At 40.0% G+C, this 17,699-nt stretch overlaps 1 protein-coding gene across 1 annotated transcript in view; it reads left to right on the top strand.

Moving 5' to 3' along the window:
- RRAGD (Ras related GTP binding D) overlaps nucleotides 1-13,139 on the top strand; it is a 45,150-nt gene extending 32,011 nt beyond the window's left edge. Inside the window, exon 7 of the mRNA XM_028509498.2 lies at nucleotides 4,348-13,139. Coding sequence (XP_028365299.1) covers nucleotides 4,348-4,499 — 152 coding nt within the window. The 3' untranslated portion in view covers nucleotides 4,500-13,139. The remainder of the gene's footprint in view (nucleotides 1-4,347) is intronic.
- Nucleotides 13,140-17,699: the final 4,560 nt, after the last annotated feature.

The following is a 17,699-nucleotide window of genomic DNA, read 5'->3' as shown; positions in this document are numbered from 1 at the left end:
CTCGGGGTGAAGCTAACTGGGGAGTTGCGAGGCTTAAGGTTTCTCTCCAAGAAACCTTACCAAGGCCTCCCCCTTGGCCCACACCTCTAGGTTTCAGGGGTGTGCGATCCCTTGTGCCCCCATTTAAAGGAGGGGACTCATGCAACATGAAAGGTGGACAGTCTTTAACTTCTCTTCAGCCTCTGTGTCTTCTTCAGTCCTCAAAACACAGGGATGGCATCATGATTCCGAAAATAGAAGGCATGAATATACTTAATAATACCACCAGATATCTTTTGAGTTTTATTTTAAAACCAAAGCAGTTAATCTCATAAAGATACTCCTCCCCCCCCCCCCCCCCCCCACTACCTAAACTGGGAAATAGCATCTTAGTGCCATGGGTAGGGGTGTTTGCTAGTAAAGAGGGTATGATCTACCAATTTGTGGGGTAAAAAAATTCCCTACAAAGTGGCAGTAGTAACATTTACTGAAATACCTGTTTTTTCCTTATAAAGTAATACATGTTCATTTAAAAATGCTTTGAAAACTTAAGAAAGTATAAACAAAACCACTCAGTTTCACCGTCTAGAGCTAAACCCCATGTTAAATTTCTGAAGTTTGCTTTCTTTCTCCTCTCCCGCTCCCTTTCTGCCTCTCGTCTTCCCTGCCTTCCTCCTTCATCTCTCCTTTCCTTCCGTCCAGCAAAAGTGGGGCCAAGGTGTCTATATTGTTTTATATCCTGTTGTTTTCATTTATTTATATAATGAAGTTGGTTTTTAAAAAGATTTTATTTATTTACTTTTAGAGAGAGGGGAGGGGAGGGAGAAAGAGAGGGAGAGAAACCTCAGTGTGTGGTTGCGTCTCATGCGCCACCTACTGGGGACTTGGCCTGCTTCCCAGGCATGTGCCCTAACTGGGAATCAAACCTCTGACCCTTTGGTTCATAGGCCAGCACTCAATCCACTGAGCCATACCAGCCAGGGCTACATATATTCCTCATCTACTTCCCCCAAATGTTAACATCTTACATATTATAGCACAGTTATGAAAACTAGGGAATTAACATTGGATAATGCTCTCAGCCAAACTATACCTTATGTAAATTTAAACAGTTTTTCCAAAAAATCTGTTTTCTGTTTCAGGATCCCAAATTGATTTAGTTGTTATTTCTGCTAGTCCCCTCCCATCTGTGACAGTTCTTCATCTTTCATGGCCTTGACACTTTTGAAGAGTACTGATCAAAAATTATCTTGTAGACTGCCCGTCAAATTTAGTTTGTCTGATATGTTCACTCATTTGAAATGAGATTATGCACTTTGGCAAGAACACCACATCGAAATGATGCTGTGGCCCTGGCCCATGTGGCTCGGTTGGATCCTGTACACAGAAGGGTTGTGGGTTCGATTCACAGGTGAGGCACATACCTGGGTTGTGAGTTTGATCCCTGGTCAGGGTGCATATGGGAGACAACCAGTTGATGTTTTTCTCTCTCTCTAAAAGCAATGGGGACGCCCTGCCTGATGTGGCAGTGGATTGAGTGCCAGCCTGCAAACCAAAGGGTCACTGGTTCGATTCCCAGTTAGGGTGCATGGTTGGGTTGCAGGCCAGGTCCCTGGTAGGGGGCATGTTAGAGGCAACCACACATTGATGTTTCTCTCCCTGTCTTTCTTCCTCCTTTCCTTTCTCTCTAAAAATAAATAAATAAAATCTTTTTTAAAAAAAGCAGTGGGGAAATGTCCTCCGGTGAGGGTGAAAAAAGAAAGAAGTGATGTTGTGTCCTTCTCAGTGCATCATATCAAGTAGTGAACGATGTTTGTGTGTCTTACACTGATGTCGACTCAGCTAAGGTGGTGTCTGCCAGTTTTTCCACTGGAATGTCTCTGTCTTGTCTTTCCCTTTGTAGTTAATATGGGCTCTCAAACTATTCCAATCATGTTTCTTCCCACACTTTTGCCCCCTAATTTTAACTTTGCTCTAGGGCTGTGGAAGTAAATTTAAGCAGGAATTGATCATGTGGATCTCTTAGTAAGTTATCCCACCTAAGTGGGATCATCTCTGAGGATAGGCACACTTTGTAGAATTTAATAAACTAACTAGAAACCTAGGTGTTAGTTTTAATGTCATAACTGAGAAATGTAAATAAATAGGCAGACCAAGGTTAACCCCAATTGTGTTAAACTTGGGTGTTTTAAGGTGACTAACCATCTCCATTTGTCTGGGACAGAGTTCATGGGACAGTAGACCTCCAAGGGTTGAAACTGGGAATAGACCCAGACAAACCGGATGAGTTGGTCATCTTGTCTGTTAGGTAGTTGTCTTTGAAAAGAACCTAGGCTTATAAATGCACGGGGTTGCCTGCACTTGTGTTGCTGAGTCCTGTTGGTGCTGATAATCAATACTTGGTGATTAGCTTTTCTTCGTGTTGTTCTCCGAGTTTTCAGTAACAGTCTCTGTGACTGCTCCAGCAGAAGGGGGAGAATTGAAAGCAGATGTACTGTTCTCAGCCTTGGCTGCACATTACAGGAACCTTGGATGGGAGGTGGTTAAAAAATATGGATATCTGGGTCCTCTGTATAATTAGAATGCAATTCCTGGAAGGGGGGCCCTGCGGTTTGTTAAATTTTTTTGAAGTTCCCTGGATGTTTTTAATGTGCTGCTGGTGTTGAGAACCACTGAACCAGAGAAGGATGTTGGACCATTAAATAACTGTGTATGGTGGTGAAGACAGTCCTTACTTTGTTCATGTCTCTTTTCTTGTATTTTCAACTGCTTTAATGAAAGGGTTGAAATAAATAACAAACTCTTTCTATGAATGCTTACTTCCTTTAAACACCTCAGTTATGAATTTTTACCTTTTTATTTTTAAAACTCCAAATACAGCAAGATGACTGTTTTTTTTCCTTTTAAATTTGCCCATTTAAAAACGTGAGTAAGTTAAGATTTGTGGAAAGCTATCGATGGGCCCTGACTGGTGTGGCTCCGTGGATTAAGTGTTGTCATCTCCGCTCAAGGCCAGGTCCCTGGTTGGGGGCGTGCGAGAGGCAACAGATCGATGTTTCTCTCCCTCTCTTTCCCCCTCCCTTCTCCCCTCTAAAAATAAATACATAAAATACGTTTTAAAAAGCTATCAATAGAATGTCTCTGGAATTTCCCAGGTTGAGTGTTTGATGGCACCCTTCTCACTGAGCCATTCAAGCTAAGCTTTTTTCCTAAGACATTTGGCTGCCTGTGTGATAAGCAGAGAATTGTTAGGGTCTCACATCTCACTTTCAAATTCCCACAGAATGAGATCACTCATTTGCTCCTTGTTTATCAGGTTCTGCCTTAATCACCTCAATGGCTGTTTTTTTCTTCCCCCCTTGTTGGTCACTGTCACTGCAGAAGCAGCAGAGGGCGCCACTCAGGGGGTTTCCTGCTCCTGGAAGCTGAGTTGGTGTTTCCTCCAGTGCTTTGTAGTTCATTTTCAGACTAGTTTGCAGAGTTTTACTCCTTGGCTGGAATCTGAATTCTTTGTTTGGGTCTCTTCCATCACCTGAGTGGATGGAAATAATGGCTGGGCTAGTTGTTTTAATAAGTTTAAAGACAGTAAATAGAATCAACTGCCTTATCCTAATTGGGATAAGCATAAGGTTGGTCTCAACAATAACGAATTAGTGATGATGATGAAAAAACATACTGGAGACTTTCATTATCTGTTATTCTATTTTTGTACTACTAATTAATTTCTAAAAACATAAGATTCTCCCCTACTGTTCCTCCATTTAAAATTTACATGATATTGAAGAACTGAGATTATCATTGTTTGTTGAATTCCTGAGCTTGAGTTGACCTGAGCTGACTGTTACCACTCTAAATTCAGAGACTTTGCTTTCCCCAGGGTTTATGACAATGGTTTAAATATAATGTATATCCAGTAAATATTGATTGATTACATGATTGATACTATGGCTTTGATTTCTCAGCCACATTCCAACTCAGGGTCTGCCTCCACTTAGTGAATTTAATAATGTCTTTTGAGAAAAGGAAATAATAAATATTTCATTGAAGGTATATCTTTATTGTAAAAAAAATTCTGAAAGGTCAAAAAATGTGCAGTTCACTTGGTTCTTCAAATCTTTTGGGTCATAGAAACCTTTGAAAATGTGGCATGTACTCTGGAAACTTTGCTTAGGGAAAAATATACATACATTCACAGGACTTTGCCTATAGTTCCTGAACGCTAGCTGCTGACCACCTAGGGTAGTCTGTGGACGTTCTGTGAAGGCTGCTCCTCTACTGCCCCCTACTGGTTTATTCTCGCCATGGCCGACATGAAAAGATGGAGATTATTTCTGTGACATTTTTAAATGTTTTTGTTTTCTTCTCCAGGGCTTATTGACTATAATTTTCACTGCTTCCGGAAGGCCATCCATGAAGTTTTTGAGGTGAGAATGAAAGTGGTGAAATCACGAAAGATTCAGAATCGGCTGCAGAAGAAAAAAGGAGCCACACCCAATGGGACGCCTAGGGTGCTGCTGTAGGTGAGGTTTCAGCAGCATCTTTTGAAATCAGACCTTCTTTCAGTGAGGCTGCTGCACTGTGTTGCACTAAAGGAAGAGGAAGATGGAGATTGGGACAAATAACACAAATTTGTTGTAAAGACAGAAAAATTCCTAGCACCCTCTTGATCTTTTCTTTTTTAAATAAAGCAAGCACTTTGAAGCAAAAACTTGTACATTAACAATGAAGTGAAACCCACTGTAATTTCGTTACATAGATGTAAACTTTTTTGGTCTGTAGTCAGAAAAACCCTGTGTGAGAACTGCCAGAAACTGTATATATTTTGCACTTTTTCATGTTTTTTTTCCTCATTGAACTAAACTTTGATAAAACAACTTTTCTAAGATTTTTTCTGTACTCGGTGTCAAGGATATGCATACTGTAGTTTCCGGCTATATGGCAATCAGAAATTTAAAAGTGATGCATTAACAATGACTTTTTATACACTTGGGAATCTTTGCTACCAGTTGTTGAGAAAAATAATTTTTCAGTGGAGAGGGAACAGATTGGGGCAGTGAGCTCCCGGAGCAGTAAGAGCTGCCCCCTGTTTATAACTAGTACCGACGGGAGTTTTGTTGAATCGTATTAGCACCAAATTTATCTAAATGTTTCTATAGCTGCGGCAGTGCTTCCCTACCCAGCAGTTTTTACAGAGTTCTTTACCTCAACACACATCTCTAGAATCGTTTTATACAGAGTGGTTGTTTCTTCTTGCTGTGTGGCTATTCTTCAGGACCTTTGGGACCAGATTTCCAAAATGGTGCCAATCACTTGAGCCAAATGAGAATGTCATTGAATTGTAAGGTTTCTGGAGACTATTTTGTACCTGCCACCCAGGCTGAAGTAACATCAGAGGGCACGTGGTTTCCCAAATGTGGGTGATTGGCAACTGCGGATGTAAAAATATATATACAGTTCTGTATGTTTGGCCTCTGTGAAATGGGCCTGTTACTGTGCAACATCTGAAATGTTTCTTTTGGACTAGCTATTTAGTATTGCTCCATGATCACAGAGAATGTCTCAGATCTCTACCATGGAGCTGAATCCTTTTGGGCACATTTGTCACCTCTGCATGTCCTTCTCATCTGTGACAGTGTGCCTTGTAGACTCTGCCTGTTCCCACCCTATGATTGAACTAGAGCTCAGCCTGCCAGCAGCATGCTCTTCACAGCTGAAAAGCCATTCTGAAAACCCCTAAAGCTCAGTGGGGGGAGATGGCCAGAGGAGGCATGATAGTTAGCTGTGTATTTGTTTCTCTGAAATTCTGTCACTTATGTTTACTTTAGACTAATAGCAAGTTAAGAGCCTCCTTAATCTACCACTGTCCCAAACCATTTCAAGTAGATAATTCTAGGTCTATCCCAAGGGTCAATTCCTAAGGCATGCTTGTGGGTGTTAGAAAATAATGTATTTTTTCTTTTAGCAGAGCCTCATAGGGATAAAAAAGCTGCTCCTAGCAAAAATGTGTCAGGCTCCTAAAGCAGCTTGCCCTTAAAATCATCCCACTTCTATCTGTGACTTCTTTCTAATCTTTCTCCTTTCTCTCAAGTCATATTCCTTTGAGGCTGGTAACTGCAGTTTAAAATGGTAGCTGATTGGGGTTTAAGGTTTGAGCCCTCCCAAAGCATTGTGCATTTTGGAAGAAAATTTCTAAAAATCCCAAAAGAGCCTTGCCTACCTTCCTCATAATTTCTGCTCAGAAACCCAGATGAAGTCTTTTCCCTAATTGCCAACAGGCCTGGTACAGGGGGCGGGTATTACAAATCTAATTCTCTAATAGTTTTTACACAAGGTTTCTTTTTGAGTAAACAAAGAATTGCTTTTCTAATGTGACTTTATCCTCAACGTAGAGACACTTGCCTATCTGATAAATCACACATCATTTAAGTATATGCACATACTATTGTAACCAGTTGGAGCTTCCATTTTTGAGTTGGGTATATGATGGGTTTTTGTTAAAATGTGCCTTAAGAGCCTATTACTTCAAGAGCAAATGATTCTTTGGGGGAAAGGCAAAGTTAATGCTATGGTATAAGGACCCAAGTTCATGGTACTAAATGCACTCTGTTTAATCACACACTGAGGTACAGATTACTGCCTCAAACCTGTATGCATGGCAATGACTTCTTACTTAAAGAGAGGTGTAGGAGTTCTGTCTACATGTTGTTTTTAAAGTCTGTGCCACTGAAATTACAAAATCAATTCCTTATGCATTTTATGTTTGATAAGGGATTTAGCTCATGTGACATGTATGACCACATTTAGGTCTCAGATCCAATGCTACAAATACAAAACCCAAATACATGGCTACAGTGATGACTCTGGAACATTTTCACTCATTTTCAAAGGTTGAGAACATGACCTACAGGTGTCTCAGGCAATTAGAACTTCTATGTAGAGGTGCAAACTTGTGAATTATCTATCAGTTTTGGTTATTTTCAGTTATGTAGATTAGTTTGTATGACCAGAGTAGAGTGCTTTTGAAGGACTATAAATCAAAAACTATTGACGTTCAAGAACAGTGTTATTTTGTGAACATGATATATTTTGGATCCTTAAATATAGAATGACTAAAAACACAGCAATATTATTATGTATGGGTTATGTGCTTACTCCATTTGAAACATACTCCAGAAAAGCAGTCAACTGTCTCGACTATTAAGGTGAGGTATGCATTCACCTTATGTGGGCTGGGTATAATGTGTAATTGGGTATAGTGTGAAATTTTGCTTTAAGCAGCATGTCATTTATAACCAGTGTTAAACCATTGGTTTCTCGAATGTTGACTGCCAATTTAAAAGCTTGTGGCATATGCTCATGATTTGGTAAGTGCTCCTTTTTGTTGTAAGCATATTCCTAACTAATCTTTCCGGGAGCAGAATGGTCTCTTGGGTGGAAAAGAAGTATGGTCTTCCATGTTTGTGAACTTGTTTACCACACACATGAATTACTGCTTTACTGGCCCTGTTTGGTCCCTTTAGTAAAACATGTTTGTCCTGATTAATGGGCTTTCATTTTGTGGAAATGAGGATAAATCACTCCATTTAAGTTGGATTTGCACTTTTATTTTTACTTTTTAGAACCCTCTTGTCTCTCCATATTTTTGATGGTGACATGCCTATTTGGACTATAGAACTGTTATTTCAGTAAACTTCAGATATTAATTCTGCTCTCCTGACCCTAATCCCTAGCCATTTGGAAATTCACTTCCTAACAGGGCACCTTATCGCTCCATCCTTACTGAGTAAGATTCCACCCTGATGACTTTTACAGATCCCCTAAGAGTTTTCAGAGAGGGCTGGCATTGGGTGTTACACCTTGTATATGAAATCCTGTTTCTGATGGAAAGCCTGATCTGAAATAATTATTTCCAAGATCTTTAATCAGTGGTGATGTTTGATTTAGTAGGAAGAAAGCATGGTCTTTAACAGATTTAAGTAATAATAGATATTGAATACACACAGGACACCACATGCTGCTCTTCTGTGCATTTACACGACTTACTCTCACAAACCCAAGAGGCAGGTACTATTATCACTCCTGTTTTACAGAGGAGGCACCTGAGTTCAAAGAGTTTGAATAATTTGATCAAGATCATATTACAAGTAACACACAAGGTCTAGAGTCTGATGAGTCACTCTCTCAACTGCTGCTCTAAGCAGCCTCCTTGAATGTCCCCTTAAATGCCCTCCTTTCTCAGACCTGAAAGGGGGGACTTGAAGCTTAGGATTTACTGCTGCATGTGTTTAGGAAGGCTGAGATGCTGAGATATTTAAAAATGCCTTTCCTTCCACGAGAATCAATAGCAGCAGTCTTGTAAATGTGCTTCACTCAGAGAAGGAAGTCAACAAATGCTATGTTTTTTCTTCCTAAACCAGTCAGTGACTCTAGTGCCAAAAATAATATTAACAGAGGGTTTAAATATCAGAAGAAAATTTAAGTACATTTTATAGCCATTTGGTTTTCTAAGAAGCTTTAGTATATCAAACCCTGAGGAAATGAGAAAATAAGCTATTGATCTAAACTGTATTAACCCTACTTTGAGTTTTTAATATATGTAACAATAATTTATAGAAAATAAAATCCTGATCTGGATTAAAATCAAAAGATACATTTCAATCCTAATCCTTCAGACCTATATTTAAAATTGCCACTAGTGTACTTCAGGGGGGTTTTCTACAAGAGGAGCCTCGACTCTAATGTGTCCAAAAGTTGAACTGGCTTCTTTCTTGTTGTATCATCTCCTGTGATGGCGTGACTGTCCTCCTTGCATCCTGCCTAGAAACTTGGTTCTCATGCTTGACTTCCCTCCTGCTCACCTCCTCCCATCAATCACCCACTTCTTTCAGTTCAGCCTTACGGACCACTGCCATTGATCCTCTTCTCTCCATCTCTTCTGCAACTGTCCTGGTTTACACCACCATCTCCTCTTATTTGGATCTCAATAGCCGCTTAACAGTATCTCTCTGCCTTATGCATCCACCTATTCCATCATTCTCTATTCAAGGTTCAGAATGACCTTTCATAACTACCACAGTTCTGACTATATCACTTATTCAACACCCTTCCTACCTCCCCATTATAGATATCAGTCAAACTCCTTAATCAAGTTTGCAGGACACTCTGCTTGGTCCTTACCTCCCTCTCCAGCCTTGGTTCATCCTCCTCTTAACAGAGCTGGACCAATCCGTCCATACCGGGTGGTAAGTTAGAGGAACCGTGAATTTTGGTTCCTTTGTCAGTCATTTTCTGGGGGAAATAATTTTCTTTCTTAGGGGATGATTCTTTTTTTTTTTTAAGGTTTTATTTGTTTTCAGAGAAGGGAAGGGAGGGAGAAGAGAAGGAAAGAAACATCAATGTGTGGTTGCCTCTCGTGCACCCCCTACTGGGGATCTGGCCCGCAACCCAGGCATGTGCCCTGACTGGGAATCGAACCAGTGACCCTTCGGTTCACAGGCTGGTGCTCAACCCACTGAGCCACACCAGCCAGGGCTTGACAGTTATTGGTAGAACACCTATTGTAAGACATTGTGCTTAGTAAAATAGCTAAAAGACAGATACTTGAGATGGAAGGGAAGGATTTTAATATCTAAAAATAACAGGAAATAAATTAGTCTAATTTTATATGGACCCTTATAGGTGTCACAAGAGTTCTATAGGACTGTGCTACTCTCCAGCGAAGACCATGGAGAGCTGTAACGAGCATCTGAGAAGCTGAATTGTTCAACCAGTAGCAGATCAGTAGCTATATTAGTATCATTAATTTGCAGTAAGATTAAGTTCACTATAAGAAGTAGGTTAAGAAAGTGGAAATGTTTATTGTGTGCCTTCCCTTATAATTAAGAAAAAGGTAAATTATCTTAGAAGTATAAGTTTTAAAAATATATAGATAGATAGCACGTGGTGCCAATTTTATTTGCAGGTATTCCAGTACCCCGACTCAAGTTCACAAGTTGCAGCTTTGCCACAGCCTTGGCTAGGAAGTGTGAGTTTTAAATGTTAGTTATTTTCATGTTCGTACTTTGTTAACATCACTTCCAGAATTAGATTTAATAAAAAGTTTATGCTACTTGTTACTCCTCTTTTCAGTCTGTTTGTCCCAGGGAACTGAGTGCTGCTTAAGGTAGATGTTGACATTCTCTGAGAACGTTGACATGAAGAGCCACAGAAGTTGTGAGAAGAATCAGATTTCATTACCTTTTACAGCCACTTGGTTTTCTAATGCAGAGCTTCTTTCTAGGCCATTTAGAATTTTGAAAGGTTGGATGATATTTTAAAATGGTCCAAACTTGGCCTAGCAGGGCCTCAGGAATATCTACTTTTATCATAAATTCAAGTGAAGTTCAGGCAGTGACCTTATCTCAGTTGTACCACTGGTATCTTTGCTGTTTTTTTTTAAATCCTCACCTGAGGATATGTTTGATGATTTTAGAGTCAGAGAGAAAAACATCAACCAGTTGTTTACTGTATGCACCCCGACCAGGGATTGAGCCCTCAATCTAGGTGTGCGCCATGACCAGGAATCGAACCAGCAACCTTTTGGTGCATAGGAGAATGCTCCAACCAACTGAGCCACCCAGCCAGGGCTATGGTTTGGTTTTGTTTTAGTAATAGCTATAATAAAGTAAAAATACAGGCTTTAATGGTCCCTATTATAATTTTAAAGGTACTTCAAATTGTGTCATGTTATTCCAAGGAACAATTCTATTCCATAAAAAGTAGATTTAAATTATATAAAAAATTGTTTAAAATAAGTAAATAAATAGAAACAAAATACAAAATAAGACCTTTAACACTAGTCCAGTAAATACGCATCAGTGGTCTTTCTTTGTAGAATATTATATTTTTAATTTCAGCAAATGACTTAGCAATAAAGCTGAGATACATACAATTCACATTGCAAACCATCACACCCTAAAATAATTGCAAAGTTTTAAAAGTCTCTTGAAGTAGTATTTTCTTTTCTACATACAATGCATTCTAGTATTTGTCTCTTTCATCTTTTAAAAAAAGATCTCACAATTCACGAATGGGTCGCACGACCTGCAGTGTGTAAAGCACTGCTAGAGTGAACCCACTGGCCAGATCAGAGATACCTGAGGATTCTCTTTCTGGACTAAAGTATTTTCCTTCTCTGTTAATTTTGAGATCTTAAGAAATGTAGGGGAAATTCTGATTGAGTTCTTGAATTTTTCTCTCACTGGGTCAGGGTTTTCTGCTGTGTTTACCAGAGCAGTTTTACTGTTCATTGCCATTCCTTGGGTGTTTTTGTGTGCTGGATTGTATTAAAAGTGGAGGAGGTGGGCGGGTCCAGGGGGCTTCAGTCCTGGGAGGATCATCTATTAATATAGTCTATTCTTGACTATAATAAAGAATTAACTTGAGTTTAGGAACTCATGAGGCCCTATCTAACTTCTATGGGGTCCTTTGTTAATTCGGATGGCACTGGTCTGATCCAATATCCAGAATCTCCGAGTATGTCTTTGTGTGCTATTCTGACTTCCCAGGAATCAGCTGGACAAGCCCCTTCCCCATGAAAGGGAGCTAATCTAGCCTCCAGACTCAGGGTGGAAGAGTGAGGTGGAGGGCGGCATTAATTAGCATCCAGCTGCCTCAAGCCTGACCACTCTGCTTCTTCAATCTGTACTAATGAGCTGCTGAGGGAAAGGGGATTTTTCTGGTCTTCCAAAACCAGTTAAAAAACTAAGGCTCTTCCTTGAATGGCTTCTTCCATGTTAACCCTCACCATCACTGGAGGATCCCATTCCTACAAGCTGTTTCTGTTTGCTTTCACCTTTCATTATTGCCTGAGCCCCTCGGCAGCTGCCTATTCTGCCTGCCTCCACTTTGGGGAGAGCTCACCCCTGTCGGGGTCTGCCTTCATCAGCCAGATAGTCAATAACCAGGACTCTCAGGACTCTGCGCTCTCAGACCTGTATAAAGTGGTTTTGGTAGTCAGGCTTTTCACTTCCCCTCCATGCAAAGCAGTCATTAAAGGGGCTGACTGGAAAAGACCAGTCCAGTATGTCTTTCTATCTTGATGGGAGAGGAAGGAACTCAGGTTTATAATGTGCAAAAAAATGGTATCTCCAATTCATGTCATGATGTTTCATTTAATGCCATAGGCCAGGGTTTCACAAACTTACCTCATCTTAAGAATCATCTAATGCCCTGGCCGGTGTGGCTCAGTTGGTTGGAGCATTGTCCCCTAGAGTCTACAGAAGGGTCACAGGATTGATTCCTGGCCGGGGCAAGGGCCCAGGTTGTGGGTTTGATCCCTGGTTGGGGCGTGTATGGGAGGCAACCAATCAGTGTTTCTCTTTCACAATGATGCTCTCTGTCTCTCTCTCTCCCCATCCCCGCCCCTTCCTCTCTAAAAGCAATGAGAAAAATATTTTCAGGTGAGGATTGAAAAAAATTATCTAAGGTGCTTAAAAATGCAAATTCCTTTACTCCATTCCTGAATCAGAATCTCTGGACAGAGGTTTGGGGATCTGTATTTAAATAAGCACTTTAGGCAATTCTTATAACTTGGAAGACGCGGTTTGGATTGTTGTTCCAAGGGACGGTGAAGTCTGGAAGTGGAGGGCGAGGACGAGTCACCTGAGGGACTCACTCCACTCCTTCCTTCACTCAGGGTGAAGCTCTCATCCTCCCTCCACTCCTCTGTGAACACACACACACACTCTTACCTGCACGTATTAGTATTGCTTTCCAACTTGATTGCGTAGCTTTTAAAATCTGCATTAATCTATAATTTTATGGATATAAATCAAGTAATTAAAAAGTATTTCAACTATTTATATATTTCAATACTTATTTACATTTAATATCACAAATTACAAAAAATGGTATTAATTTAGAAAAGTTGCTTTTGCCTCAAATCATTCGAATTCATCACAGGCATCTTCTACAGCAGGTTCTTTATCATCACTGGAACAATGTTTTGAGTCATCTAACAGTTCCTTTCTAGTTGAGATAGAATGTGTTTTAAATTGAGTAGATACTGTTGGTGGAAATTATACCGAGTCTTAAGAACCACTGATTAAACATAAGAACAGATCCACCACCCCTGCATATTCATAATCTCCACGAAGAAGTACTTCGTGTATTCCTCTTTTCAGTGACTTTTTAAAAAGCCTACTATTAATATAATCTCCAGTGCTGGCTCTCCAAAGTCATACCCCTAAGAATAACTAATGAATGTCTTCGCCTTCCCCCCAGACTTTGTTACGTGACTGTTAAAAGGCAGAAAACTGCCTTTACTTGGGGTCCTTTCAAGACATTTGTCTTCCTGGAAGTATTTTGTTTAAACAGAACAAAATAAAGACAAACATATAAGACAATTCTTTTTTTCTGAGGAATGATATATTTGGGAAAAGTTTGCTCTCTATTCTGGCGTGCAAAGTGTATATTTCCATTTAAGAAAATCTGCACCTAAACTCAACTTCAACTTCCGGGTAAGTCGCATTGGCTCAGCCACTTTCTCACAAGATGCTGGAAGGCAGATGGAGTGTGGCATGCCTTCACCCTCTGGTTATTTTGTGCTAAAAGCATACATTGTGGGGAAGTCTAGGACTGCTTTTTAGAAGTTGATGAGGTGGTTATTACTCAAAGTTTGCCTGTAATTGCAAAGTGGGTTTTCAGGGAAGGCAGCATAGGGCTGTTTGCTCTAAAGATGTTAGTATCGCCAAAATGACCTGTGGCTGAAGAATTACTCTAAGAGGTTCTATGACAGAGGTGTGCACTGAGCATTCTCTGTAGACTGAAGAGTATTTCACATATCTATAACTATTATTTTTTTGGCAGTTTGTGGATGCTGTAGTGGTGAATAAAATACAAATTTGTTTCAAAATATTGAACTCATAATAGTTTGTCATTTTGCATTTTCCTTTTCAATGAATAGAAACCAAGACTACTTTGAAGGTAGGGGACAGTTCTAAGCTATTCGGGCTAGTTTGTAGGCGACCACAGTTCACCAGTCAACAAGTGGACAAAAAGGGTCCACAGAATGACAAATTGGGATGACAGCATACAAGAACACCAAAACGGCATGAGCAGCGGGGTAGAAGGACAGTGCCCAGAGAGCTGTCAGGAGAGGCTGCAGAAGCACAGAGACAGAAGGTACAGCTGTGCCGGAGCCATCTGTGGGCACATCACGGAGAGCCTGTTCTCTGGCCCACAAACAATTCAGTTTCATTTTAGCTGCAGGTGTTTCCTTTAGAGCTAACTTTAGAAAATGAGATCTCTTGGCAAACTCATCAGTTTGTCAGAACTAAGGAGTAAGAAATATGAGTATTGTAAATTGTGGTGCTAATTTTAAAACACCTTTATTATGGAAAAAAAGCAAATACAACCCTCACAAATAAACTAAAAGCACAATACAGTGTAGGTTTCTCATTCCTCAGCCCTAATTCCAAGAGCTGTAGTTTTGGGGGACATGTCACATAATTCAAAGCTATGGTAGCAAGTTGGGGCCTCCAAGAAGAGACAAAGTTTTTAAGAAAGCCACAGTAAAAATGATTATAATAGTGTTGCAAGCAACTATTTATAACTGCATTTAGAAAATGCTTCTTTGCTATTAATGGGAAAAACCTTTTAAAATGAGATACAAATCACCTGGTGGAAGACACTTACTAAACTAGAATTGTAAGCACTCTGCTGGGTTGCAAATACATTCACTTGATATCTCTCACTAATATTTTCTTGTGGAATACAGTTTTGGAAAAGTGTTCAAGTAGAATGACCAGGTAAGACATATCTTGAACATCAACACTGAGCTGGAAAAATTGAAGTCAGTTTCTCGGCAGGCTCCCTCGGCCAGCCGCCTCGTGGTAGGTGAGTGCACAGCGGTCAGGCCAACGGTGCAGTCAGGCGGGGCCCACCAAACAAAGAACTTCCTGTCTGACACTTTTGTTAAGGTAACCAGAGTTCAAACTTGTGTCATCGATAATGACCAGCATCTCCTAACATTAATACAAACTACATCCCCATGGAAAAAAATTAGTCCCCTTTTTCTTAACCCTCCAAAGGGGAAATCCTGGGGGGAGGTAAAACAATAGAAAAACCTATGGCTGGTGGTGGTGGTTTTTTTTAATGAAAAATAAAAAACTATTATAAATATTCAAAGGAATTAATAAAATGTTTATAATAAAGTCCACCTATGGCTTTCCAAGCTGTTTTTCATTTTAAACTGTATACTAGGAAGACATTGATGTAAAATCAGTAAATTCCTGCTGTCAGTCTAAGTGATAATAGTGCTGCTACTTGCAACACAGGTAATCCAATGTGAACAGATTGCCAAGGGGGAGTCATTTACGTCAGGGGAAATAAATGGAGCTGGGAGGCCATGAAAAAACTTGTCTTGCACATGTTCCACCCAGCATGTTCCTCCATAAGCTTCCCCCCGCCAATTTTATTTCTTTTCAGTAAGTTTAAATCTTTATAACATGGATACAGCATTAGCAGGAGAGTTGCTTTGGAATTTGACAGGACCATGCCACACTTTCCACGAGCACGAGTTACCTCTCCTCAGGTAACTGGTTTTGTTTGGTTTGCCACCAGGAGTCACTGTGTTGTCCTTTGCTTTGCACACATAAACACATCTTTCTCCTAGATCAAATTCAGTTTCACCTTGAGCATAAACACCTTCCATTTTAAGAAGAGCTGTGTGCTCCCTCTGGTTCTGGAGACCCCGCTTATAGCCAGCAAAAAGGCCCTTAGACCACGGCCTTCCACATGTATTTGTCATTTTTGAAGTCCTGTTCCCAGGGAGCCTCCACAAGCTCCATGGTGGCCGAAAGAGCTCTCCTTAAACTTTTTTTTTATGCTCACCAAGGACATGCTTTAGAGAGAGAGGGGAGGGAGAGGGGAGAGAAACATCAATGTGGGAGAGAGACATTGATCAGTTGCCTCTTGCCTGTGCCCCGACCAGGGACCAATCTTGCACCCAGGCACGACTCCATTTTGGGCCTGTTGCTTCTTTTCTAACAGAATGAAGTGGCACATTTGGTTTTGCTTGCATATCTTGGCCAGGTTATCAGTTTACTTTTCAGAAAACAGCATTATGGAATGGTTTAAGAGATACCATCTAATTTGATTTTAGCCATCCTCCACTCCCCACACCATCTCCAATTTCATTTTTTACAAAGGGATGCTGGTACAATTTGGGTACCAAAAAGTCAATTTACTTTAGATTTAGATTCTTAATTTTAACAATAGGAAATGTAGGGGAGAAAAAAATGTACCCCAGCCCATTTCAGTTCTTTACTGGAGAGAAAAAACAAACAGAAGCTTATTAACATGTATGTCACATGTATACATGAAAGATACCCAAGGGAAGGAAACTGAGAAACTCCCTGAGATGGCCCAAACCACCACCTTAAATACAGTACCATCTTTGGCTAAAGACAAAGTAACAACAACAAAACAAAACAAAACTAAACAAACCAAACCAGATGGGGATGGGGGCAGGCCAGTTATGGGAGGTTATTATAGGAAAAGCGGTAACGAAGGGTAAAGTTTGTTATGCAGATTTGTCAGTGCCCTCTCCAGTAGGGTAAGATTCTCTCCTGATTTAGTCAACTTTCTCTTCCAGGTACACTGAGGGAACCCTGACAAATAGAGATTTCCTTTACAAATGTAAATTTTCCCTTACAAAAGTGTAACTTCTGTTTTCCAAGACTCTCCTGCGCCTGCTCTTTCTCAAAATACTCCTTATGCCAAAGACATGTATTTTGAGGTGGCATGCTCTGCTACCCTTCAATAACAGAATAAAACCTGCCCAGACTGATTAACCCTCTTGTCAAGGTAAGAAACATCCCAATCTGTAAGAATTTTTATGAGTTTATTTGAGCCAAACTGACAATTGCTGGGAAGCAAAACCTCAATGGACTGAGAAAATGCTCCAGAGAATGGTTGTTATGCAGCTTATTTTATACATCACAATCAAAGGTGGAGGCAGAAGGGGTTACCTGTATTTTGCCATGTATAATATGCTCCCATGTATTATGTGCACCCACATTTTTTGGCCCAAACTTTCAGGGAAAAAATTGTTTTTTTAAATTCAATTATTTATTTATATTTAGAAAAAAAACTGATTATGTATTCCAGGGTGTTATTTTGCATATGGATATTGTTATTGCTTTTTAGAGTGTCACACTTTTTAATGCATAAGCATAAATAAAAGAATTGAAAACATTTATATAGATACGGAATTAGTACTACCCATGTATAATGTGCATTCTTATATTTCCCTAAAAAATTTGGTCAAAACAGTGTGCATTATTATACATGGTAAAAGAGGGTATGTGAAATTCATTGGTGATAGATTAGGGAGGTGGGAGAAAGCAAAGTGGGGAAATTTCTGGGATTGGATAAAAAGTAAATCCAATAGATATATTTTACATTTGTGGGTATAAGGATAGTTAATCAACAATTAAAACAGAAACAATAACAGTGAGGGAACTTATGGTCTCTGGTCGTTATGCTTTCAGGAGGTGGGGTCAGGGGAAGGAGACGACTTTTGATATTCCAAAAGTATGTTATCTTATTTGCAAAACGACGACAGTCTCAATTAGGGTGAAGATTGACCTTAGTTGGGGAAAAATCCCGGCCTAGGACATGACTACTCTCCATGGCTCACTTTCAGTTAAGAAATTTCATGTTCAGACCATCCTATG

This window comes from Phyllostomus discolor, chromosome 4, assembly GCF_004126475.2.
Source record: "Phyllostomus discolor isolate MPI-MPIP mPhyDis1 chromosome 4, mPhyDis1.pri.v3, whole genome shotgun sequence".
Lineage (NCBI taxonomy): Eukaryota > Metazoa > Chordata > Mammalia > Chiroptera > Phyllostomidae > Phyllostomus > Phyllostomus discolor.
This window is presented reverse-complemented; position numbering and strand designations above follow the sequence as displayed.